General features: G+C 41.2%; 1 protein-coding gene across 1 annotated transcript in view; it reads right to left on the reverse strand.

Annotated features, from left to right (window-relative positions):
- The window catches only part of cdh4 (cadherin 4, type 1, R-cadherin (retinal)), a 298,802-nt gene that overhangs the window by 171,283 nt on the left and 101,672 nt on the right, over nucleotides 1-25,847 (reverse strand). The window contains exon 3 of the mRNA XM_065241440.2: nucleotides 16,613-16,636. Within this exon, the coding sequence (XP_065097512.1) occupies nucleotides 16,613-16,636 (24 nt within the window). The remainder of the gene's footprint in view (nucleotides 1-16,612; nucleotides 16,637-25,847) is intronic.

Below are 25,847 nucleotides of genomic sequence, written 5' to 3' on the forward strand. Positions count from 1 at the left end.
CCATGAAATCACTACAACACTTTGTCTGACATATTCCATTATTTAACTGCTTTAATGATTCCAAAAAAAGCTACTTTCATATTTCAGAAACTTCAAAAGCAAAATGCATTTCTCAGTCCCATGAGAACGTACAAACATAGCACTGAATATGGTGTGACCAAATTTCAAAATTAGCACAGAAAATGGGACACCTTTCTACTCGGGGGAAGCTGCGAATTTTCTGTTGTATAACTGTGAATGCGAATCTATGTGTGGGAATTTGGCCTATTAATTGGTTTGAATGACAGCCCAATATTGCAGAGTGCTGTCAAGGCATCCTGGCCAAAACTGTCAGATTGGACAGCTAAACAAACAGGTGTGCACCAACAGCTGTTTATCCACCACTCTTAAAGCTTTTTCCTTGTCCACCTCACCGTAGGACCTAAGAAGGAAAAGCAAGCAGAAATTCATTCGGCTGAACTGACCAATAGCTGTAATGCAATCTGACATCAGTGGATGTGGATCTCATGCTTACACCGGAGCAGCTGCAGCTCTGCAAATTTTATTTACAGGTGTGCTGCCTTTGAATAATAAAAGACAAGTGCGATTGTCTTTTCATCACGGGAACATTATCCCTGTAAAGAGAATGTAAAAGGTCTTACGATTGAAAGCTGTATTAGAGTGTATTGTTGAATCGCAGCCTATAAATCTGTGCTCCTAAGTGACAGTTCACTGGCGATAAACCTCCATTGCACCATCTGCCGTGCCTCCTGTGTTTATATATATGAGATTATTTTCTTAAGGAGCTTGCAGTAATGAAAGGACTGATGTTTTTTAATTGGTACTCAGCTGCAGCCAAACAAACACATGCAGGCGTGTTCGCAGTATACACGCGCAAAGACACACGACAATTCACAGGAACCGCAAGTTCTGTGATCCAGAGGTTGACAACAGCTGTTCGCTTCTAATGTGTGAAATTTTTAAGAGGAAGTTATTTAAATCCATCGAGTGTCAGATAATTAAATGAAATTAGTCGCGGCTTCAGATGGCACACCTATGCACCAGACATATTTCTTTTGCGCCACCAGATGCATAATGTACATTAAATAGCAAGCATTGGCTGAAATTGCCATCTCAAATCTAATTGGTTGGCTTTACTCAACTTCCTGGAGAAAGAACACCATAGGGTTATTAATCAGTCCTAAGGCCGTGTGTACACTGAAGCATTTAAACGTGGCAAAAACACTCTTCTGAAAATATTGACTGTAGGCACTTGGCAGCGTTTTCTCAGCTTTGTTTGCTATGATAAGTCGTTGTATGATGCATCAGTTGTTTGGTTTGTTATTTATCCCGGCCCTACTTAGATTGGACAGATGATTAAAAAGTAACATTGATGAGCGCATAGTTTTACCCAAAGCTGAACATTTTTCAACTCTTGCTGACTGGTTTAAAACGCAGAGCATGTATACAACAAATATATATATTAAATGTGGTGCTCCCATTGCAAAAAATTAAACATAAAAATATGCTGGCCTCAGGGGAAAAAGCTTTGATGTTGACACGGCCTAATAACAGCTATTACCTATGACAGCACAGCTTTGTTTAAACAGCAATCAATATCAAATAAACTTCATATCCATGAGCAAAATTGCACATTTCACCTTGTTTTGTTTTTGTGGAAAGAAAGTTTACTCCAACACATTTATCCTGTTTTTCTGAAGTTGCCCTCCTCCAAAAACATATAGGACAATTATGAAACAAAGTTACTTTTTAAAGCTGCAATCTTTAACTTTTTGGATTAAAAATGTCAATGAGCACTAAAGCATAAAATATCAGTGTAAATCCATCTTACTCTCCTAAATTATTTGCAAATTTAGGTCCTTGTCACTGTTTTACTATTATAAATTATGTTTTAATGATGTGAATTAATTGTATTGCTGCAGCATGCAGTACTCTGCATGTTGTGTTTAATCTTTGTATATTTCTAAAGTTGTTAAAATGGATATTGTATATGGGTAGTTTAATCTGCATTAACGCATCTTAAGCCCTATTCGGACAGGATTAGTTTTACAGGGGGACCTCTGAGAAAATCGTGCTTCTCAGAGGTCCTCTGTGTTTTTAATCCCGTCCGAATCGGCCATGTCTGTGTTTTTCTCTGAGGACCTCCGTAAGAATTCCAGAGCAATTTACCTACTGTTTTTTCGCCGAACACAGAGGTCCTCTGAGAAATTTAATCCCGTCCGGATGCAAATGTCTGTGTTTGCCCGCAATATCTTTAAAAAAAACGCGGTTCATTTCGTGTTTTGGCCAACGTGATCTGCCGTAAGGTCTTACTAATACGCGTATATTGTATTTCGTGAGTCCCATTCATTCAGATATGGATGTTTTTTCACATTCGGCAAAATAAAATAATTAAATCAAGACGAGCTGAATATCAAACACTGTTAAAACTGGCCACTGTAATATCATTAACGTTTTAAGAAACTCCGTTCAATGTTGTTCAACTCCAGAATGGTAATGTTAATTAATATTAAGATAATAAATTGATATTAATCATTATTTCTTAATTTCTTTGGGTTTATTATAAGCAGACAGTTATATAAAACACGTATAGGCTAACGTTACTTTAGTAGGATTTGTATATTTTATTTTGATTTGTTAAAATTAAATTATTAAATTACATGTTCTGTCATAATTTTACATTTAAAGCAAAATATTAAACATTACAAATGTATCCAGAGCACGTGCTTTTCTGGAATGCCCAAATGCATGAAATATATGCTCCCATCTCTGGAATAGCCTGCATCATTTTAATCCCGTCCGAATCGGTACATAAAATCACAGACGTCCTGGGGGACACGTTGAAACTCAAACGTTGTTTGGAAAACTAATCCCGTCTGAATAGTGCTTTATTCTAAAATAAAAAATCAGCCTCCATATTTATTTTTAAAAGTCTAAAATGGGTCTGCTGTTGTGTCACGCTGACAGGTGCATTGGGTGTGAACAGCAAGTGACACAACTTCCTCCGTAGGCTAGACCGTCTCATTTCATTTCGCTTCGGGGACTTCAGAGGCTGCATTCTTTGAAGGCCAAGTCCCGCTTTCAAAGTCTGTGTCCTTCGAAGGATCCGGCCTTCAAGTGGGATGCAACCACAGAGGCAAAATTTACGGATAAAAGCTTTAAATTTAGCACCCTCTAGCATCGTAAAGATAATGTCATACACTGTAAAAAAATTCCGAAGAAATTGCAGCTGGGTTGCCGGTAACTTACCGTAGATTTACATTTATGTTATTAACTGGCAAGAGTTTGTTCAAAGTTAAATGAACATTAAACATTTACAAGTCTTTGTCTTTACAGAGTAAAACGTCTCGGTTACGGATGTAACCCTCGTTCCCTGAAGGAGGGAACGGAGACGTCACGTCGTGACCGACGAATTGGGAACTCGCTTAGAGAGACCAATCTGCTTCGTTTACTACAAAAACGCCAATGAACTTGGCATTGAGATATTTGCATAATGCTGGCGCCGCCCCGCCAGGTGCCTTTATAAGCAGCAGGTGCAAATAGGGAAATTAGCTTCTTTTCGCTGAGAAAGCCGGGAGAAAGTGTGACCGGTCGTAACAGCAGGTGGCAGCACCTGTGGCGACGGGACGTGACGTCTCCGTTCCCTCCTTCAGGGAACGAGGGTTACATCCGTAACCGAGACGTTCCCTTTCAGTCGGTCACTACGACGTCACGTCGTGACCGACGAATTGGGAATCCCTATCAAAACGCCACTAGGGGCTGACCTCTTCCAGTGACTGCGTAAAAGCCCTCCGGTTCCACTTAAGGAGGAGGAGGTAGGTTTTAGGGCAGAAGGCCGGGCACTAGATGTTCCTTTAACCCCACAGAAGTGCCAGCGACTGGGAAGCGCCCTACCTGAGCGGGATAGGAACGCTGCGGAAGCCACCACCCGTCTTAAGGGCTAATGGTGGGCGAAGTCAACCGTAGTTGAGGAATAAAGACAGCCGTGGCTGTGTAAGCAAAGCAGTGCTCTGCTAAGGGAAACGTGGGCTGGTAGGATTAACCCCACGGAAAAATACTCACAAAGGAACCCGGTGGGACACAATGTGGAGCCCGAGCCAGACACGTAGGTTCGCGAGGATACAGCTAGTGAAAGGCTGACAGCCAATGCTCCGCAACAAAGGCTGCCAAGGCAGCGGAGGAAGAACAATTCAAACCATTACGCATTTTTGTTCTGAAGGCCTTCCATACTGACACAGTTATGAAGCATCAGTTGGAGGCTGCAAGCCGACCTGCGAGACTGCTCTCCGTGCTCCCCCTGGTGAGGAAAGAACACGAGAGGATACAGGCTCGATACGAACACTGTAAAATCTAGTGAACGTATTAGGTGTCGCCCAACCAGCAGCTCTACAGATGTCTGTTAGCGAGGAACCACGAGCTAAAGCCCAAGATGAGGCAACACTCCGTGTGGAGTGCGCTCTCAAATTAAAGGGGCAAGGAATACCCTGAAGATTATAAGCCAGGGCGATAGTATCAACTATCCAATGAGACATCCTCTGCTTAGTGACAGCTTTCCCTTTCTGCTGGCCACCATAACAAACAAAGAGCTGGTCTGAGGTCCTGAGGCTTTGCGTGCGATCCACGTAGAGTCGCAGTGCGCGTACGGGGCACAACAAAAGCCATGGTTGGGTCTGCGTCCTCCGGGGGCAGCGCTTGCAAGCTCACCACCTTATCTCTGAAGGGAGTGGTGGGAACTTTGGGCACGTAGCCTGGTCTGGGTCTCAGTGAGACAGCAGGACCAAACTAAAGCACGAATCGTCAACAGAGAATGCATGTAAATCCCCTACTCTCTTCATGGAGGCCAATGCTATCAGGGTCAGAGTTTTCATTGATAAAAACATCAGACTCGTAGACTGCAAAGGCTCAAAAGGGAGACCTGAAGGCTTCAGCACCATGGACAGGTCTCAGGCGGAAAGAGGGAGGGCGCGAGGGGTTTAGCCTGCGAGCGCCTCTTAAAATATAATAATTAAATCATGCTGGCCAACTGATCTGCCGTTGATAAGTGAGTGATAAGCAGAAATATCGGCGATATCAACTTTAATGGCGGAGGGACAGCCTACCATCTAACCTATGTTAAAGATATAAAAGCACAATGTTAATGGGCATTCTCTGGGGTCCTCGCGTTTGCGAAGAGCACCGGGTGACGAAAAAGGTTTCATTAAGCGCGTAAGCCCGTCTTGTGGACGGTGCTCGAACCGCGTCGATGGTGTTAGATACCGCTTGCGATAAATCACCTAAACCTTGCGCGCGCTCAACGACCATACATGGAAATCCCACAGGTCGGGGCGCGGGTGCCATAATGTGCCCCTTCCTTGAGAAAGAAAGTCTTTCCTCAGGGGAAATCGTCAGGGAGGGGCTGTCGCGAGGAGCATTAACTCTGAAACCCAATTCCTGGAGTCCAGTACGGGGCAACTAATAAAAGGCTCTCCTCGTCCTGCCTGACTTTGCACAGAGTCTGCGCAATAAAGCTCACTGGAAGGAATGCGTATTAACGCATCCCCCGCGGCCAGCTGTGTGCCAACGCATCCACGCCGAGGCTGCCCTCGGTTAGTGAATAAAATAGGCGACAGTGGGTATCGTCCGGCGACGCAAACAGATCTATCTACGCACAACCGAACTTCTTCCAAATTAGCTGGACCGTCTGGGGGTGGAGTCGCCATTCGCCGGGGGCGCAGCTCGGGAAGCGCGTCTGCCGCTGTATTGAGCGTACCCGGGATGTAAATGGCACGAAGGGACCTCAGATGCTTCTGACTCCAAAGGAGGAGATGACGAGCGAGATGCGACAGGTGACGAGAGCGCAAAACCGCCTTAACGGTAAATAACGCAACAGTCGCAATGTTATTGGTGTCGGCTAATACATCCTTCCCTCGCATCTCCATAGCGGAGCGTACAAGTCCCAGATATACAGCGCACCGCTCGCGGCAGTTGGGGTGCTATGCACACCCCTAAGACTGCAAGCCCGTCATACGTGGCTGATCATCCCGTGCTGAGGGCATTGCAATATACAGAATGCCAGGAGACCCCTCAGGGGCACATCTTCTATCGGAAATGCCGGGTCTACCACGGGGAAAAATTGAGATGACACGCAGGTGTAATGTTTACACGGTGTATGTCGGTGTGCCACGCTCTCCTCGAGACTCGATCGTAAGCCAACGCTGAAGCGGTCTCATATGAAGCAGCTCGGGCGGATGTCACAGCCGCAGCATGCTGTCATATGTCCAGGAGCTTCTGAAATTGTTTCAGAGGGACCGCGTACTTCCCTCGAATTAAACCGAGGCAAGTCAGAACTGACTAGGTTGCGCGCTCTTATAAAACACGCCAATTAGTCGATCGAGTCTTATTTCCATACTGAGAAAAAAGAACCTCTGCACGGGGCAAAGTTGCTCTTTCCCAGTCGACCTGAAGACTTAAACGAGCGAGATGCCGAAGCATTAACTCTCTGTGTTCGCGCACGTCTGCCGAGAACGGGCTATTATAAGTCGACGTACATAAAAGCAGAATGCGAACAACTCTCTCTCTCTGATATTTTAATGCCGTGACTACATGGAGACACGGAGAGAGAGAGACAGCTCGAACGGTGTACTTAGTATTAATATGCCCACCCCAGGACGCAGAGCGAAAAAACGGTCTAAAGCGAGAGGAGATGGACACATAAAGTACACGTCTTACAGGTCTAAGGCTGCAAACCGATCTGAATATTGAAATACGAGCCTCGGCGTTATCATCCAAAAAGAACACCTTCGTAGAGCCGGTGCGTAAATCAAATCGATCGTAACCCACCGCGTATTTTTGGGTACTATGAGATAAAGGCTGGAAAAACCCTATCATCATCATCATCATCTCGGTAAGAGGGACCGGCTCGAACATCCTTCGCCAACAGGATATCGACTTTTGCACGCAGTACATGTGCATCGGACGCTTTCACCACAGTGAAACGAAAGCCCGAATTTTGGGGAGTGCCGGATTCGTAACCGAGGCGGATCGTGCGTAAAACCCAACGAAACGGGCTGGGAACTGAAGCCAAGCACCCAGGCACCGTACGAGGAGAAATAACGACACTACCGAAGTACCCGCGGTGGGGCAGCGAAGCGAGACAGGTGGGACTGCCGGTGCGTCTGCTGTGACAGCATAAACATCTACAGTATGTGTGTGTGACACTGACCTGAGCCCGCTGAGGGTAACGGTCGTCTGGTCTCCTCTACGGAGAGTGCAGACTCCGATGAGGGTGCTGGTGGTCCGGTCTCCTCAGCGGAGAGCTCGGACTCCTCAGGTCACCCGCAGGCGATAGAGGAGAGGTAGGGGAGCTGGTGTGAACCCGCTCACGGCTCTCTCGATCCTCCGGAGACCTAGAGAGGGAAGAGGAATGCACTCTTATGTGTGGTTAAGTGGGTACCGGCCGAACAGCCGGTGGAACATATGCAAACCAAGGATTTTCCACCCGACCCTCTATCGGGGGAAGGAGCTCCATCTCCTGAAGAGTGATCCTCTGCCAATCCGGGTCGCCCTTCACTGGCCACTTAAACTCCCGAATTTCACGGGAAGCGGCTAAGCGGGCGGGGCGAGCTGCTGACGACCGGTTCCCCTGCGCTGCCGAGATGGGGTCCGAGGAGGGGAACGGAGGTGGTCGCCGCAGGACGCCGACGGCGAGAGGCAGACTGAGGAGCCGGCGTGGTGGACCAAGGGCAGCTCTCTTCCGCCGGGGCATGACCTAGGAGATCGCCTCAGTCTGCGCAGCGGAGCTGTCCGACTCCCCTGGCTCGCCGAAGAGGCCGGTCTGTGAGACAGGAGCATTCAAGTTGTTCTCGTCTGCGTCCGTCATGTCAGCCAGACACAGCCAAAGGTGGCGATCCTGAACCACTGTGGTGGACATCGCACGACTGAAGGTCGCGGGCTCCCTCGTAAAGCCTTGGTGAGCCTGCAGCAACGTTATTGCGTGCAGGGCCGAAGCCGCCTCTCCGACATGCCTGATGGGCAGCGTCCGTAACCGGACGACTGTCTACAAACACGGGAGGAAAGGGTTGGGTGGTCCCTCCAGGAACGCATCCCGCTCCACTGAAGGGGTCCCCGCCCTTAGCGGCTCCGTTGGTGAGGGAGGTGAGGGGTGAAGCTGAACGGCCGGACGGCCGCAAATCACGTCAGCTCTTCGTGCCGCGGGAAAGAAAGGCACAGGAGGAGAGGACCGAGAGGCCCGAGCAGCTCCGAAGTACCAATCATGTGGGCGGGACGGTTCGGGCGGAGAGGGGTTAACCTTTCCAACTCTACCGTCTCCGCCGCTCGCGGGCACGGCCGCCATCTCCGGAACGACTCTGCCTCGGAGGAAAAATGGACACCCCTCTGATGCTGCAGAAGTGACGGGACCAGAAGGAGGTCCAATGGATTCGGCAGACATCGTAGAACACGACTCTGCAGTCTCCACCGGAGCCTCAACCGGCTGAGGATGAGAAGGCCGGTAGGCGGAGGACGCATCCTCCATCCTACTCAGCGTAGTGACGCGAAGGGCGCCCTGCGAGCGCTTGACAGCCGCACCATGGCGACGTCAGCACTGCAAAGGCGCGGACAGCGTTCCCGTAGAAACGACAGTCGTCTCCGCAATCCAAGAGGGTTATGCTCTCACAGAGAGAACAGAAACTCTCCACGAACGCAGCCCCGGAGTGCTCGATGCCTGAGCACGAAGACAGCGCTCGTGACCGTCACTGGAACCCTTATACTTCTCGCATCCAAGATCGCACGGGCGAAAAGCTATCCTGAAAAGGACGCTGATCCCCGCATATACGAGAGAGTGGCTGCCTTTAAAAAGACACAGAGCTCTCACGTATCACTCTTTTAGGGAAATCACTCTTTAGGTGCTCAGCTGATGATGCGCACAGGGAAGGCAACGCACACACTAAACTCAAAACAAAAAAGATGCAGAGCCGTGGAATACTGCGAGCGTCCGCTGTGTTAGTACTGCTTGTCAATCAACTTCAGCAACCGTTCCCAGAAGAGCAGAGAGTAGCTTCTCAGTAGCAGATAAAGCCGGCTTTCGAAGCGAAAAAGCTAATTTCCCTATTTGCACCTGCTGCTTATAAAGGCACCTGGCGGGGCGGCGCCAGCATTATGCAAATATCTCAATGCCAAGTTCATTGGCGTTTTTGTAGTAAACGAAGCAGATTGGTCTCTCTAAGCGAGTTCCCAATTCGTCGGTCACGACGTGACGTCGTAGTGACCGACTGAAAGGGAACTAAAAAAAACAGCATCAAGTAAAACATTCTGGAAAACAAAATCTGAAGCAAAAAACAGAAAAAGGTTGATGATGATTTCTGGTCCCTAGAATGCTTTGCATGAGGCTGTTATTGTATAGTTTTATTCTGTAAAGATAAAGACTTGTTAATATTTAAAATGTATTTAACTTTGAACAAACTCTTTCCAGTAAATAACATAAATGTAAATCTACGGTAAATTACCGGCAACCCAGCTGCAATAACATTGAAATTTCTACGGAATTTTTTTACAGTGTATCTCGGATCTGGTGTGATGAAATGAATTATGTTTGACAGTCATTACCAATGCAAAAGCAGGAATGTTCAATTCAATTCAATTCAATTTTATTTATATAGCGCTTTTCACAATTGTTAATTGTTGCAAAGCAGCTTTACATGAGTAGATGTAGAGTAGAACACTGAGAATCAATACATAGTATAAGAAGTAGAGTATAGTGGCTAAGGATAAACCGTGTAAGCGAGCGTATTGATAATGTAAAGTATACAGTAAAGTGCTAAGTTAAGCCAAAGTTCTGGCTGACTCTCCCTGGGACTAAAAAACCCCCTAGGAGAAAACCCAATGGGAAAAAAATCCTAGAAGGACAAAAAACCCTAGGGAGAGATTAATATATATATATATATATATATATATATATATATATATATATATAGACATGGTAGGGATAAGAAGCTGGTAAGCGGATTAAACTGGTTCAGCCAGTGGTCGTTGGTGGCGCATGGGCTGGGCATCACTTTGAAGGACAGCCAGTAGATCAGTGGTGCGATGACCTTCACAGCAACAGGAACTGGGTCTGTTTGTCTCATTGTCCTCAGAGTCGATGATCATGTTTAACGCAATGCGTGGACTTCTTACATGGTCCTTAAATGGACACTCCACTTTTTTTGAAAATATGATCATTTTCCAGCTCCCGTAGAGTTAAACATTTGATTTTTACCATTTTGGAATCCATTCAGCTGATCTCCGGGTCTGGCGGTACCACTTTTAGCAAAGCTTAGCATAATCCATTAAATCTGATTAGACCATTAGCAACACGCTAAAAGATAACCAAAGAGATTCAATATTTTTCCTTTTTAAAACTGTCTCTTCTATAGTAACATCGTGTACTAAGACCAACGGAAAATAAAAAGTTATGATTTTCTAGGCGATATGACTAAGAACTATACTCTTATTCTGCCGTAATAATCATCAACTTTGCTGCTGTAACATGGCTGCAGCAGGCGTAGTGATATTACGCCCTGCCCGAAAATAGTCTCCTTTGTTACATTCAATAGCAGGGGACTATTTCAGGTGCTGCGTAATATCAGTACATGATGGAACTACAGAAGAGTTGAATTTTAAATAGGAAAAATACTGAAACTCTTTATTTTGGGGGGGCGATGCTAATGGTCTAATCAGATTCAATGGATTATGCTTAGCTATGTGGCTATGTGCTAAAAGTGGTAGCGCCAGACCCGAAGATCGGCTGAATGGATTCCAAAACGGTAAAAATCTAATATTAAACTTTAGGGGAGCTGGAAAATGAGCATATCTTCCAAAAAAGTGGAGTGTCCCTTTAACCCACATTTTTTTTCCAATTTCCAATAAGCAAAGGAAAACTACTTAAGTTTACTGACTACTCACATGTATCAATCCCAATTATCACACAGAATAAAACCCACAATGCACAATGAGATGAAATTTTTTCTAGCTTATCTCTGCTGCTAGTAAGAGCGCCAATTTAAGGAACAGTCCCGTGGGTCGCATTTGAGGAAAGTGACAAACGACTTGTATGCCTTTATGGGTTGAAGAACGTTCATTTTTCTAGTGCTTTCTTTGCAACTATATCAGTCATTTTTTTAAGTCAAAAGAAGATGTAAGACTAAACAGAAAAGGTACACAACATTTGTATTCATTTATTCACTATGCACCAACACATTCACACGCTAAGCCTAATTCCAAATTGCCTAGGCAGCACCTGTCACATTATCGCCAATCTACAACCAGCATCTCTATCACACAATGCCAACATGATGGCAAGGGTTTGGACAGTGTTTCCACCAGAGGCAGCCAAATTGGATGTTTCACCTCACTGGGTGACTACTGGAGAGCCACTCCAATGGTGGATCTGTTAGCAGCACAGATATAGCTCTCCTGTTGAGAGGGAGAACGAGAGAGACAAAGAGAAAGAGAGAGAGAGATGTGTAACAGTGTGTAATTTCACCCCGGCATACTTAGTATGTGCAGTATATCTCTAGTTATCTATCTTTATATCTGTCAGCTAGTTTTGGATCACACCCACATTAACCTCAGCTATTAAGTTTCTCTTATTTGCTGCTTAGCGCTGTATTAAAATCTAATACTAGAGACTAATGCATTTCATACCAGCACATTTTTTAACATTACGACAGTCTAGCAGGAGGCCCTACTTGGAGATAGATATGCAGAATAAGAGGCTACGCCGCCAAGTCCCCTGGGTGGCAGCATTTATTACTCTATTGTATTAAAAATACAACCACTTTGAATAAGATATTGATCAAACTGGCCGAGCTGTGTAGCTGCCTGAAGAATTGCAATCGCGGTGTAGAAATCATTCATTGCAATTCACTGCAGCTTAAATATTTGGAGGTAAATTACATACCGAAAGCTACACACAAAGACAGGCTTGCATTTCTGTTGCGATTTTTTTTTTTTTTGTAAAATACAGATCTCATCATTTTTAACCCCAATCGTCATCACAAAGAGAAAAACATCTGTGTTTAATTTTTCTGTGTGCATGTGTAAACTAAAAGGAGCATTATGCCGTCTGCCACTAAATTTCATGTTCTTGCCGATGTGCTTTGTGATTTGGCTGTTACACAGCTGAAGCTTCTTTTGCTCTTTTTTCCCTGCCGTGCACCTGATGGGTTTGAACAATTTGCTCGGCTGGCAGAAAAAGCATAATCAATCGGGAGATTACAGATAAAAGGCTTTAAAACCAGCCGACCAAGGCACTTTCTGCTATAACAATTACACCTAGGCCTACCTCAGGTAGCGCCAATTAAACTGCAAGAGAGTAAAGAGGGTTAAGTGCAGGAGAGAGAGAGAGAGAGAGTGATAAAATAAAAGAAGAATGACAGTAAGACAGTATGTGTAGTGGAGGAGGAGAGCCTTAGTAAGTCAGTTCACTTGGCAGCCATATTGGTGATATCACCAGTCATGAACAGCTCCTATACAGTGCAAGAATGGGAAAAATTCAGATTTATCTCCTCATTCTGGCCTATCAACAGCATAGTATTTTACTATGCAACGTATTACGTTATCCAACGTAATATGCTAATTTGACAAGCGCTCCATACTTAAAAATAAAATGGAATGTAAAAAAAAACATTTCTCAATTTCAGCAACACAGTCGGAGAGCTTGACGCTGACCCAGAACAAACAAACCACAGATAAACCCCCAAAGATAAAGAAGAGAGGGTTAATGAGTACAAGAAAGAAGTGTATAGAGATAATATAGGAAATGTGTGAGGTTTTTCTCTGAGGAAGTGAGCTGAGCTTAGCTGACAGCTGTAAAGCGTTCTGTCATGAAACCGCCGAGTGCACCCAGTCCCACACAAAGGCCAAGGACATCGAGTTCTCCTTCATTCACTCTTTCATCTTCATTGCCGTATCTCTCTTATACTTGCCTCTTTTCATTCTTTTAGTTTAAGCCATCAACCAGTATTCATGGTGAAGTATAGAGGTGGGCAATGTGGAGGGAGAGAGGGGCAGAGAGATTCAGCAAAAACACTGATTTAAAGGATTTATGCATGTTTATACTGTATGTAAAGTATGCAAGTATGTGAAATTTATCCAGTTACGTAAGCATCAATTTTAACAGGCTGAAAGGTGATATTTCTTCACACTATGTTTCATTTATGTTAAAACATTCATAACACCTGGATAAAGGATCTGATCATGGCTTTGATCTTCAAATGTATTTTTTAAAGTTGCTCATGTCATTAGCCTCTTTGACATGGTGATTCCGGCAAATTACCATGAATTAACCAGAATTAATTTACCAGTAAATACAAAATGTGCTGTTCACACACGCAGTGACGTTACGTCTTTTTACCAGTAAGACATCATTCACACATCAGTTTCAAAATACTGGTAAACTTGGTGAGAAAGCGGAAGTTACCTGTGGAGTGTTGTATTTGTAAACAATGGCAGGTTATGACTTCATATCCACGGTCCGTATTTTTTGTTTCACAATGCTGATGGTTGCTTGTGACCGTACAACATTGCATTAGGCGACGTAAACAAAGTCTGCGTTTTAAATAACAGTACTGTTTACACATAGGCTCGCAGAGGGTGTGCTAAGGATGTCGGCAATTCGGCAAATAGATGGTAGCTGTTTTAAACAACTTTGGTGAAGAAATATGGAGAGACACTCCACTTTTTTTGAAAATATGCTCATTTTCCAGCTCCCCTAGAGTTAAACATTTGATTTTTACCGTTTTGGAATCCATTCAGCTGATCTCCGCGTCTGGCGCTAGCACTTTTAGCATAGCTTAGCACAATCCATTGAATCTGATTAGACCATTAGCATCGTGCCCAAAATAACCAAAGATTTTTGATAATTTTCCTATTTAAAACTTGACTCTTCTGTAGTTACATTGTGTACTAAGACCGACAGAAAATTTAAAGTTGTGATTTTCTAGGCCGATATTGCTAGGAACTATACTCTCATTCTGGCGTAATAATCAAAGACTTTGCTGCCATACCATGGCTGCAGGAGGCGCAATGATATTACGCAGCGCCCGAAAGTAGTAACTGTCAATAGCAGGGGACTATTTCTGGGCACTGCATAATATCATCTCACTACCGAATGGATTCCAAAATAGTACAAATCAATTGTTTACTGAAAAATGAGCCTATTTTCAAAAAAGTGGAGGGTCCTTTTAACTTCAGGTGTGCTCGACTTTTAAGCAGCGTGTGTGTGGAAACATCCATAAACAGTGCAGGGGTAAACACGTCATCTGTTTCAAAGCGGTATGATTGGCCCGACGCTGTCATCACGGCCTGACGTTGTCCATTATAAATGCAGGTAATCTATATTTTTTTGTTCACACATAGCGCTTACTGGTAAATTACTGGTAATCTTACAACCTCTCTTACTGGTAAATTGGCAGCACTGATTTACCAGAAAGGTTCTCTTCACACATGACCTGTTAACTGCAATTTACCAGTAACTTACCAGTGAAGACTGTATGTGTGAAAGGGACTATTGACATTGTATTTGACTTTTTGAAGAAAATAAAAAGCCTCTGGCTTGGTGCGTGTATAACTTCAAACTTATAGAAAAAACAAGGAAAAATATATAGTTTTTTCAATTCAGTTTTTACAATAAAAAAATGCTGGTTTGGTAAACACATATGATTATAATCTTAAAATCATTATTATATTATATTCTAAAGATGCACCAATATATCAATCAATAATTCCACCAAAAATGAATTTTTTACACTATCAGCTATCGGTCATGGGCAATATATCCCATCAATCAAAAGAGAACAGGAAAAGTCAATTTGAATGAATTTGAGCTCTGTGTATAGAAAATGTAAAGAAACATCACTTCGTTTAATGATCAATATAAATGGTCATTATATGAATGAATAACATTCAGAAAATAAAATTTAAGTTAAAATAACCACCAAACTATCAGTATCGGCAGATATCAGTCTGAATAATCAGCATCTCTATTATATTTAACATGGTGTTCATATCATAATGTTTAAATATTATTTTAAACTAAAAAAATGAATGTAACATGAACACTTAAAAATTAGGAATTAGCAAAGTAATTAAATAAAATCTAATCAATTATAACTGTTAATAATATATTCATTATATTAAAGCAAGGTGGGTTTCTACACCTTACCCGAGGTCTACAATCATCAGTTTGAATTGCCTTTGAATAGGAAGTGTGTGTGCGTGACAGAGAGAGAGAGAGAGAGAGAGAGAGAGAGAGAGAGAGAGAGAGAGAGAGAGAGAGAGAGCACATTCATGTAAAGCAGCGGCAGAAGAGTAATGCTTTCTGTCTTAACACTGATCATCACCATTATTGTCACAATGATCAACATCTTTCTACATCACTTCAACCAAAATCACAAATGGGATCTCTTTAACGTCTATATTGTTTTTCCTAGGCAGCAATGAAAATGGAAACAAATGGAGGCTGTTCAAATCAATTCACTTTAAAACCACGCAAACACACTAGAAAACGTATTAAATCCTAAAATATAAAATCCCTGGTCAGTCATTCACTCAATAAACTGTTTTTCCACATTCTGTTTAAGCTATTCAAAGCACCTGCATTAGCGATATTCTCATCCATTATGGTGCATTTGCAGAAATCTTGAAGGGCAGAACACTATTTGTACCAGCTTACAGTCTGACAAAAGAGCACTAGCAAGAAAGTAAATCTGCTGGCCTGGACCCTGCTGGCCTGCGCATATCCTATTCTCATCCAAAGTGCAGAGTAAACGAAAAACCGGACCCAGTGCCACCTCTTGTTTTCACAAAGCACCGTGGGAGAGTGTGCTTTGAGTGCAAACCATATACAGTCTGGAGTGTAGGACATGACTGCCCTTTAAACACAGACTGTGCCGAGCTTTTCTTGCTTCTCTGATCTCTTTCTATCTCTACAGGCCTGAGTGGAAACAGAAATGGTCAGCGCAGGTGCAAGTTTCCAGTTGCCCTTTGCAGCTGTGCAGGTGGACTGTATACAGCCATACACCACAGTCTATTATATCCTGCATATGCGCACACATACACGCATGCCGCACATGCTCCGTGATTTCTCTAACACTCCATTTCGATAAAAACAGGGGGCAATTTGAAGCTCTGTCACAGCGTAACTTCAATAGGAAAAACACACACTTTAAAGATGGCCACCCACTGAGCCAAACATAAATGAAAAAGGGTCTGTCTATAAAGCGCTTCCCTGGGTGAGAACCTCATCTTTGACAAACAGCCTGACTGTTCGCGTGCAAGCCGCACAATAGGACCGTGAGGGGTGATTGACCGCGGAGAGACGAGAATGATTGAATGAACACGCTGGGAAAATGTGCCCGCTTTGAAACTCTGAGCAAAACCAACGGAGCAAAGGTGATCCTTCGGTAATCGCTAACAAAGATTGGGTTCTCCATGTCAGGCAACGCACCTGAAAATACATAAAGTTGCCACGACCGTTCGGACTGAGTCACGCTTGTTGGGCGACCAGCATTGCAAAACAATAACCAAATTTGAAATCTGGCCCGTTCAGACTCATGCAGAGATGTATCCGGGAACATATTTCACAAGTACTCACCATGGCCAGAAGACAGCAGGGTATCTGCAAGTGAGAAAAAACAGAGAAAAACTGTTAGAAGCAAAACATTAACACAGAGTACACAGACTCAACAAGTATTCAATGAGATAAGATAAGATAATGAAAAGATGAAATGTAATGAAAAAGTTTACAGGAATGACATCACAAGAGGTATGCAGTTAAAGGTGCAGTGTGTAATTTTTAGAAGGATCTCTTGACAGAAATGCTAAATAAAATACAAAACTATATTATCAGGGGTGTATAAAGACCTTTCATAATGAACCGTTATGTTTTTATTACCACAGAATGAGACATTTTTATCTACATACCGAGGGTCCCCTTACATGGAAGTCGCCATTTTGTGCCACCATGTTTCTACAGAAGTCCTTAATGGACAAACTATTTTACTAAGTTGTCTCCGAAGATGACATGTTTGTCCAGTGGTTGCTACCATAGTTTCTCTATGCGTTTCAAAAGCGAGGGGTGAGCAGTGAACAGAGCCATTGGTTGCAAATTCGCAAACGCACCACTAGATACCGCAAAAATTTACACACTGCACCTTTAAGTAAAAGCGTGTCATTACATTAGTATTGCAGCTTGCAAGTATAAAAGTGTTAAACGGGTCTCTTTCTATGCAGAATGCAAAAATGTGAAATTAAATTTTGCTATGAGCCAACCAAACTGCAGCTTTACTGGGTGACTTAAAGGAAAACACCACACGTTTTCAATATTTTACTAGGTTCTTACCTAAACTTAGATTAATTAATACATGCCTTTCTTTTTTCAATGCGTGCACTTTTAATCTTTGTACAGCGCCACGTAAATGTGTTAGCATTTAGCCTAGCCCCATTAATTTCTATGGCTCCAAACGTGGATGAATTTATAAGCCACCAAACACTTCCATGTGTTCCCTGTTTAAAGACTGTTACATGAGTCGTTACACGAGCAAGTATGGTGGCACAAAATAAAACTTTTGTTTGGATCCTAAGGAATGAATGGGGCTAGGCTAAATGCTAAAACATTCATGAAGCGCTGTACAAAGATTAAAAGTGAACGCATAGAAAAAAATTTGGTATGTATTAATTTTTCTAAGTTGAGGTAAGAACATCATAAAATATTGAAAAACTGTGGTGTTTTCCTTTAAGTTCATGCATTTATTCAACCTCCAAGTATGCTGTGCTTCAAAACTTGCGTCAAAGCACAAACTTCCTCACCGCAACATGGAAAAATCATCCCGCGGGGCGCACTCATACATGCACCAAACATGCTAGGTCTTTCAAACAATGCCGTGGTTGTTTCTTTATTCTAGATGAACAACAATTTCTCATTTATTCAAAATCTCGCCCCCCCACTGCTGCAATTTCAGGCAGTTCCTCTCTCATCCCTAAGGCTCACGCAGACACATTGGCACGCAATCTGGGCATTTTGGCATGGATGCAGACTCTAGCACCACGTCTGAACTCACGCCCCATGCCTAAACCTTGTAGCGCTCACCAGGAGATGACTAACAATCACTGTTCCGATTTCAAACTCCCAGCACGTACGCGTCAGACTTAGCCAAGTGTAAAACATCAAGGATCTTTCCTTTACCCTGAAAGAAATCTGAAAATATAAATCTAGAAAATAAATTCTCTTTCACTGATGATTCATTTAAGACGCAGACATGCATTCAGGTTCAATTAAGTAGCATCTGCCTGAAAAAAAAATAATTGTATGAAACATTACAAGCACTCAAAGGACCTGCATAGTCTTTCCTATATATATATATATATATATATATATATATATATATATATATATATATATATATATATATATATATATATATATATATATATATATATATATATATATATATATATATATATATATATATATATATATGTCTGTTCTTCTGACATACGCAGTCACAGTTTAAATCACTCTCACTGCGTTCTCAGAATGAAAGGTCATTGCAATTTTGTTCTCTCTCCCAAAATACAGATTACTCACTTGTTCAGAAGTGTTTTCAGTCAATGCATGTAGCTTAAAACACCTACGTTTTAGATGCTTCCTTTGAACCATGCAAAAAACTTTCTTTGTTTACATACTTAATTGTGCCTTTTCACTTGTAGCTTTTCTAACACGCATGCTGTCTAGCTTTTGAAACCAAATGTCTTAAATTAAATCTACTCCACACAGAAACCATTTGTGGCAAATATATGTATATTTCTTTTTTACACTGTACCGATGCTAATGCATTAAATCACCACTTGAGCGAAGTCCCATCTCACCACTTGCAAGCACTTTCCCAATATAAGTGGTAAACCACACAAATCTCCAAAGATTTACATTGTTAGAACATTACAGATATGTATTGTAATAGATACAAACACCTAAGATATAATTAAGATGCAGATTACAAACAACTGCACGCCCCGCGTGAACAAATAAATCGCATTCGACTGCGGGACTGACGCACCCATCACAATTCTGTTGGGTCTTGTTAAACCAAGGAACGTGAGAGAGAACAGGATGCAGAGAAACGTATCTACCAATGAAACAATCCCACAACAAAACATGAATAATTCATGGCGTAAACGGCAACAAACAATACTCAGTTCCACATGGAATTCTGTATTAATTGGAGTGAGAGCAGTAAGAAGTAGAAATTTCCATGTTCCTCAGTGTCTTCCTGTTTACAGGAGAAAAAGCCGGAAAGTTGGCTTCATACAAATTAATTAGTTGTCTGATTATGAAAAACAACAATGGACTTTATTGTTTTCTGCCAGTTGTTTGTTTTGATTAATTATTACTAATGGATTGTGTACGGAATTACAATGAAGTAAAGCGTTCTTGATTGCTTAAACAAGCAGAAGTGCACTGCTGAGGGTTTAAACTGTCAGAGGCAGTGACAGTTTCTACAGTACACAGTGGGGAAAAAACATCAATCTTGTTTGTTGTTTAAGCATCGCATTATGTTAGCTTCACTAGGTTTCTTATGCTGTAATTCTCAAAAATAAAACTATTGTATTTTGCCATTTTATTGACAAAAGAATAACAGAAAATGTTTGGAGCACCACAGCTCAATGTGACTAGGATGTGAGCTAACTATTAGCAAAGATATTTAATGGTAACAAGATGTGTCACTGGTACTAATATGAATGGGGGAGATCGCAATGGTCAAAATAGCCACTCAAGTCCCGCCTCCAAGTAAATTAACCAATCGTCAATCGAAAAAGAATGGGATCTTCTGGGACAGGCATTGCAAAAATGACATGTTAAAGATATACAAAAGGTAAAAAAACTAAGTAAAAGATGCTGCGAGTTTTTATCTTCAACGTAAATCTCTTTTCTTGGAGTACAACAAACACATGGATTGTATGAAACAGTTTACTTCCTGGGATTGGTGATGTAGACAAGACCGACATTATCATAATTCCTCACGCTTGGACTCACAGCCTGTAAGTTGACTCCTGTTAGCATTGCATTGTGAGCGAATCTTTCAAACATGGTAAGGAGCGTCACATTTCCTGTTAACATCAGATGTATTCAGGCCAATCACAACGTACAGATAAGCTGGCCATTCAGGGACACAGAGCTTTTCAAAACCATGCTATTTAGGAAGAGAGGGATATCTAGAGCTACAAAAACATACGGTATTTGAAAAAATAATGTGTTTTTAAGCCATAAACCATTTTACACATTGTATTATACCAAATACACAGAATAACATTGTTTTTAGCAATGTAATAGGTGCACTTTAATGCATGAAGTGTATTCTGCTTAGTCAATTGTTTTTAAATTCTGCAATATGCTGCAAACTTGTCTGAAGCAGGATTAGTTATAATAATGTGAATGTACTAATAATAATGTCTGTGTTGCTATGGCAATAACAATAAATTATCTTTAAAAGTGTTGCTGAGTCATCCATGACAGGAAAACTGCCGGTAGAAAAAACTGATTCAACTAATGTCCAAAAATAATGCCTTTTGTTGAGAACGCAACATATTTGCATTGAGTTATGAATGAAAGTCTGACAAATTTTTCAACATAATGACTCACAAATACTATTAAATGATGCCACTAGACAAAATTGGCAACATGTAACCAACTCATTGGCCCACAGTGTTTCTGCCAAATGATTTAATTAATCAAAATTCACTTGATAAGTGTTTTGGCCAACACTGATAATATCTTCCTGTTTTGTGACCACCACAGGTGGGTTTAATCCTAAACATCTAACCTCAGTCTAGATGTGAGGATAGATGTTCAAACCAACATCCAAACTAAGGTCCAATATACTGTAACCAAAAAACAACACTGTCATCAATCTAATAAGCTCATACAAGGCTTCGGAGATGTTCTCATATCTCTAAGCTTTTACATTTCTGAGTTCTCGGCCATGCGCCACACCATAAAAAAAGTAATATCCTATAAGTGTGACATGGTTAAATCTGGGCGCGTGTAAGCGTAAAGCAGATCAGGAGGATTTCACGCATTTAGAGAGGTAATAGGAAACAGAGTCTCCATAAACACACACACGGCAGAGGTAACAGAACAACAGAGGGACGCACAAACAGATTGTGAGGGTAATTCAATTTCCTCCTCCAGCACCGAGGCTCAAATGGTCTCCATCAGTGGTTCAATCAGCGGCTGCTGCCGTAATTTCCCAAGCTGGACTCTCACCCCGTCTCACACATTGAAGCGATGTACCCGAGCGAAATACTAAAGCACAGGACTGCCACTTTAGACACTACAGCTTTAGCAATGGTAAGCATGCAGGCTATTACATACAGTCTGGTTTTGCAAGAGATTATTATTGCTATTAACTACTACTTAGACAGGACTGATTTAAAGACATCAAGTTAGACAGTTCACACAAAAATGAAAGTTACCCTTAAGTTGTTACAAATCTGTATACAATTATTTGCTTTGCTGAACACAAAATAATATATTTGTAATTAAGCAGGAAGCAGGTGTATCACTGACTTCCATAGTAAGAAAAATACCATGAAAGTCAATAGTGCTCCAAAACTGTTTGGTTACAAACATTGCTCAACTTGAGAATGAGTAAATGATGACAGAATTTCATTTTTGGTGAACTATGCCTTAAAATATTTTTAAAATGTACATATTATCAAAATATAAAATTACAAATGTGCATATGTGACCCGTGCTGGCAAAATTAATGTACACAGTTTAATTTTTTAACTACAGCCAAAAGAAAGTATAAATTTCGATTTTGGTTAATCCCAATGCTCTAAATAGTCATTTAACATCTAAAATGCCGTTTTCTGAGAGGTGTACTGTCCTAAATGTTTAAACAAAGATGCCATCCACATGCTTGTGACATTTTGGTTTCGGTTATACAACATGCAGGAATTAGAAGTGCAGGACTTGAACTAAAATAGTTATTAAAAGAGATACATTTCGGGACCTGATTCATATTAAAGGTGCAGTGTGTAAATTTTAGCGGCATCTAGTGGTAAGGTTGCAAATTGAAACCAATGGCTCAGTCCACTGCTCACCCCTCATTTTTGAAATGCATAGAGAAGCTACGGTAGCTGCCACCGGACAAACATGTTATTGTCGGAAACAACTTAGTAAAAAAGTTAGTCCGTTAAGGGCTTCTGTAGAAACATGGTGGCACAAAATGGCGACTTCCACGTAAGGGAACCCGTGGTGTATGTAGATAAAAATGTCTCTTTCTAAGATAATAAAAACATAACAGTTCATTATGAAAGGTCTTTATACACCTCTGATAATATAGTTTTGTATTTTATTTTGCATTTCTCTCAAGAGATCCTTCTAAAAACTACATACTGCACCTTTAAAGAGTTATTAAGAGCAACAAGACATGAAAATGATCTTCCACGCACTGACTGACACATCTAAAGCATGCATACAGATATATATACACATGCACAGAATTACAACTATTAAAAATACCTATTTGACAAGTATTGTGGCAGATATTGTCTGTTTTGGCTTAAGTAAATGTTTTGTTAACTGTTGGGGAAAACATATCTGTCTCCATGTCAATCAAACAATAAAAAAAGAAAAAAGTTGAACGTATATTTTTCCTAAAGATATTGTTTTTTTTTACGTTGTGAGTGCCAAATCTATTAGTTTTACCAGTGATTTTAATTAATGGGTGATTTTGTTTTTGAAACAACATTTTTAACCCGATTTTTCAAAAAAATTACTTTGCCGACTCTTATCAACTTCAAACTGGTGTAGCTCTGTCAGATTCCAAATGAACCATGCATCGTTTTAAAGTCTTTTTAATAGAGAATGTCAAAATATCAATAACTCATTTTTGAAAATTTGCTCATTCTGACTCATTTTGCCAGCATGGGTCACCTATTGTACTGGTGTACAGAAAACGCTCTGTCGCATGCACTTTATAACTGAAGTAGTAGTTTTGCATAAGCGGTGGAGCTAATGTATTCCATTTATAATAAGATTGAATTGCCACATCACAGTGCAAAATCACAGCATTACGTGTAGGAACAATGGTTTCAAAAGGACCGCAAATTTATGAAATTACATAGGTGAGGTGTCGTTCCAACAAATACAACTGAAGATGAGAACTTATAACAATGCCACATGTACAGTGGCACGGGGGCAAAAGTCTCAGAAAGTACAAAAGTTTTTTTTCTATTTTATAAAACTAATGCAAGAAAGTGCCACTTTATGGCTGAAACTTTCTTAGTTCTCAGCTATTGCTATTTTGTATATCGAAATACTATACAGTTTATTAAACACTGCTATAGTCTTTCATATTAGCACAAACTTCCCCTAACAACCATGTTCTACATCACATAACTTGTTTAGGTAAGCCGCAAAGGGACTGTAGTATTAAAATCATTTTGGTCAAATTTGTTACACCCTGTTCCTCAGCACAAAAGACTAACTAGACACCATAGCTGCTGATCCAGACTTTTGGTTTCAATAACTTTTGCAAATTAAGAAAACGTAGATGTTTGACCATATGGCTCCTTGGCTTTTGGAGGAAAGTAAGCACAAATTCTTGCAAAGCTAAGATGGCCATGATACAGTTTGCTTGCTTTGTCAGGAGCAAATTAATGCAATGCTGGTAAGATATTATTTATTTTTGTTAAGAAACTGCTGATGAACAGTACTTATGATTAAATAAACTAAACCTTATGTTATTAAGTTTGAACTATACATAATTCTCATATCCTTTACGAACCCTTAACTTATGTGATACTGTACTGTGTATTTTTTGTATCTGTGTGGATGGGTGACCAGTATCTCTCCTGGGAGAAATTATTTGTATTTTTGAAGTCCACACTGCATATCGGTGCATTCAAGGCATCACCGCCTGAAACATTTAGCTTTGTTTTAATATGCACTCACATGTTTGAGTGAGTATTTGTTTTAACAACAGTGTTCTACATGCGTATCGTTGACTAATTAGAAATAAAGGGTAGTCAACCAGAATTTGTAAGCCAATGTAGTGCAGTGTTTGCGCAGCACACACACATATACAGTACAAACAAAGTAAAGTCAGGCAATCTTAAAACTTTCCTTTCTGTGCCAAACTTTGTATAGTTTTATGTGTGTATACAAGATAAAAAATGCTTAAACGTATTAAAATGTGCATTAACCAAGTCAAGCTTTTTATTAGATGGGGAGGTAAAAAGTGCAATCACACACAAGTACAGTACTATTGTTGACTACCAACAGAGAGGGAACTCAGAAGGCTAGTGGGAGGGCAACAGCTTTGTCAGCAGATTTTGTTATACATAATCATTGAATTGTTTTCGCACTCATTGCCTGCTGTTCTGACAAAACATTATAAATTGAATGAGAGTCACATCAGCGCTTCTTCAGTTACATTTGTAACTGTGACACTGTCAGGCTGTGTGGGAGTAATGGAGTTTAATGTACAGGCTGGTCAAACGCCTAGGTTCAAACCTGGACTAGGGGATGTCTGACTGATCACCACTGGGCTCTTGAGTAAATCTGCAGGGCCTGTCTCTGTTATAAGTCACTTTAGATTAAGTTTACTTAAATGGGTGGTTTCCCGGACAGGGTTTAGCTTAATCCAGGACAAAGCCTTAGTTAAACTGGGACATTTAAGTAGTTTTTGCAAACATTCAATACAATAAATAAATAAATAAATACGCATTACTGGTGTGCATCTTGTATTATATCTTAAAATATCTTGTATGGAACAAATGTATTTTAAGATATGTCAATGCAAGCTGCTTTCAGTTAAGACTCAACTCAAAGAAGCATTTTAGCATCATACTAGGATATTTCCTGTGACAGTTATTTCTACATCCTTTAAAACTGCTAGAATGTAATGCCATCATTTAATATGCAGATCTATGAATATGCAAATTAGTCCCAGCTAATTAAGTTTACGCTCTACTCAATCGCACAGCTCGGACTGAAGATTTGATTTTATGAATTAGTCCCCGCTCTTTCCTTTCGTACACGCAGGTTTCCAGCAGGAAATGTGTTAGTTAAGGTTGTAGGGTTGTGCGGGGGGCAAGGCCGGGGGTTCAATCAAAGGGGCGGGGCGTACGCGTTATGATGAAAATTAAAATATTTTTATTTAAAACACTCAAATAAACTTAATTTTGAAGAAACTATGACAGAAAATGAACACATATTAGATTATTAATGAATTAAATGTTTTTACTGAATAGCTGCGTGATGAAGTGAAACTAAAGGGTTAATAAACACAAACTAAAGCAGATGTTGTAGAACGTCTGGCGAACGATGATAGATAGTGCAAAAAATGGTAAAAACTGATTATTTCCCACTATTAATTACATTATCTTAAAGGAGTTTAACTACTGTAGTATGTAAATAATGCACATAAATAACATAAGCAAGAGCGCTCAACAATTATACCATCTAATCAACAGGCACGTGAAACCTAGCTGGCAGGTTGCTCAAACAACAAAATCACCAGCTAACTTACTTTAAATTTGCAAGAACTATAGACTAATACAGTAACAGGCTTAAATAAACCCAAAACATAAGTCCACTTCCAGTTCTCACGGACACGCGTTTTATCAACTGGTTATCCTCCGGACATGACGGACTACGTTTTTCTAATTTCGTCCGTGTGGCGCGTGTGTACACTCGCGTTGTGAAGCGCGTCCGTGCTATTCTCCAAGATGTTTTATCAACTGGCTAGTTATCCTCCAAACAGTGACAGTACCGGACCACGTCTTTCTCATTTTGGCCGTGTGGCGCGCGTGCCCGCTCG

The sequence above is a fragment of the Paramisgurnus dabryanus genome, chromosome 14 (genome assembly GCF_030506205.2).
Source record: "Paramisgurnus dabryanus chromosome 14, PD_genome_1.1, whole genome shotgun sequence".
Classification (NCBI taxonomy): Eukaryota; Metazoa; Chordata; class Actinopteri; order Cypriniformes; family Cobitidae; genus Paramisgurnus; species Paramisgurnus dabryanus.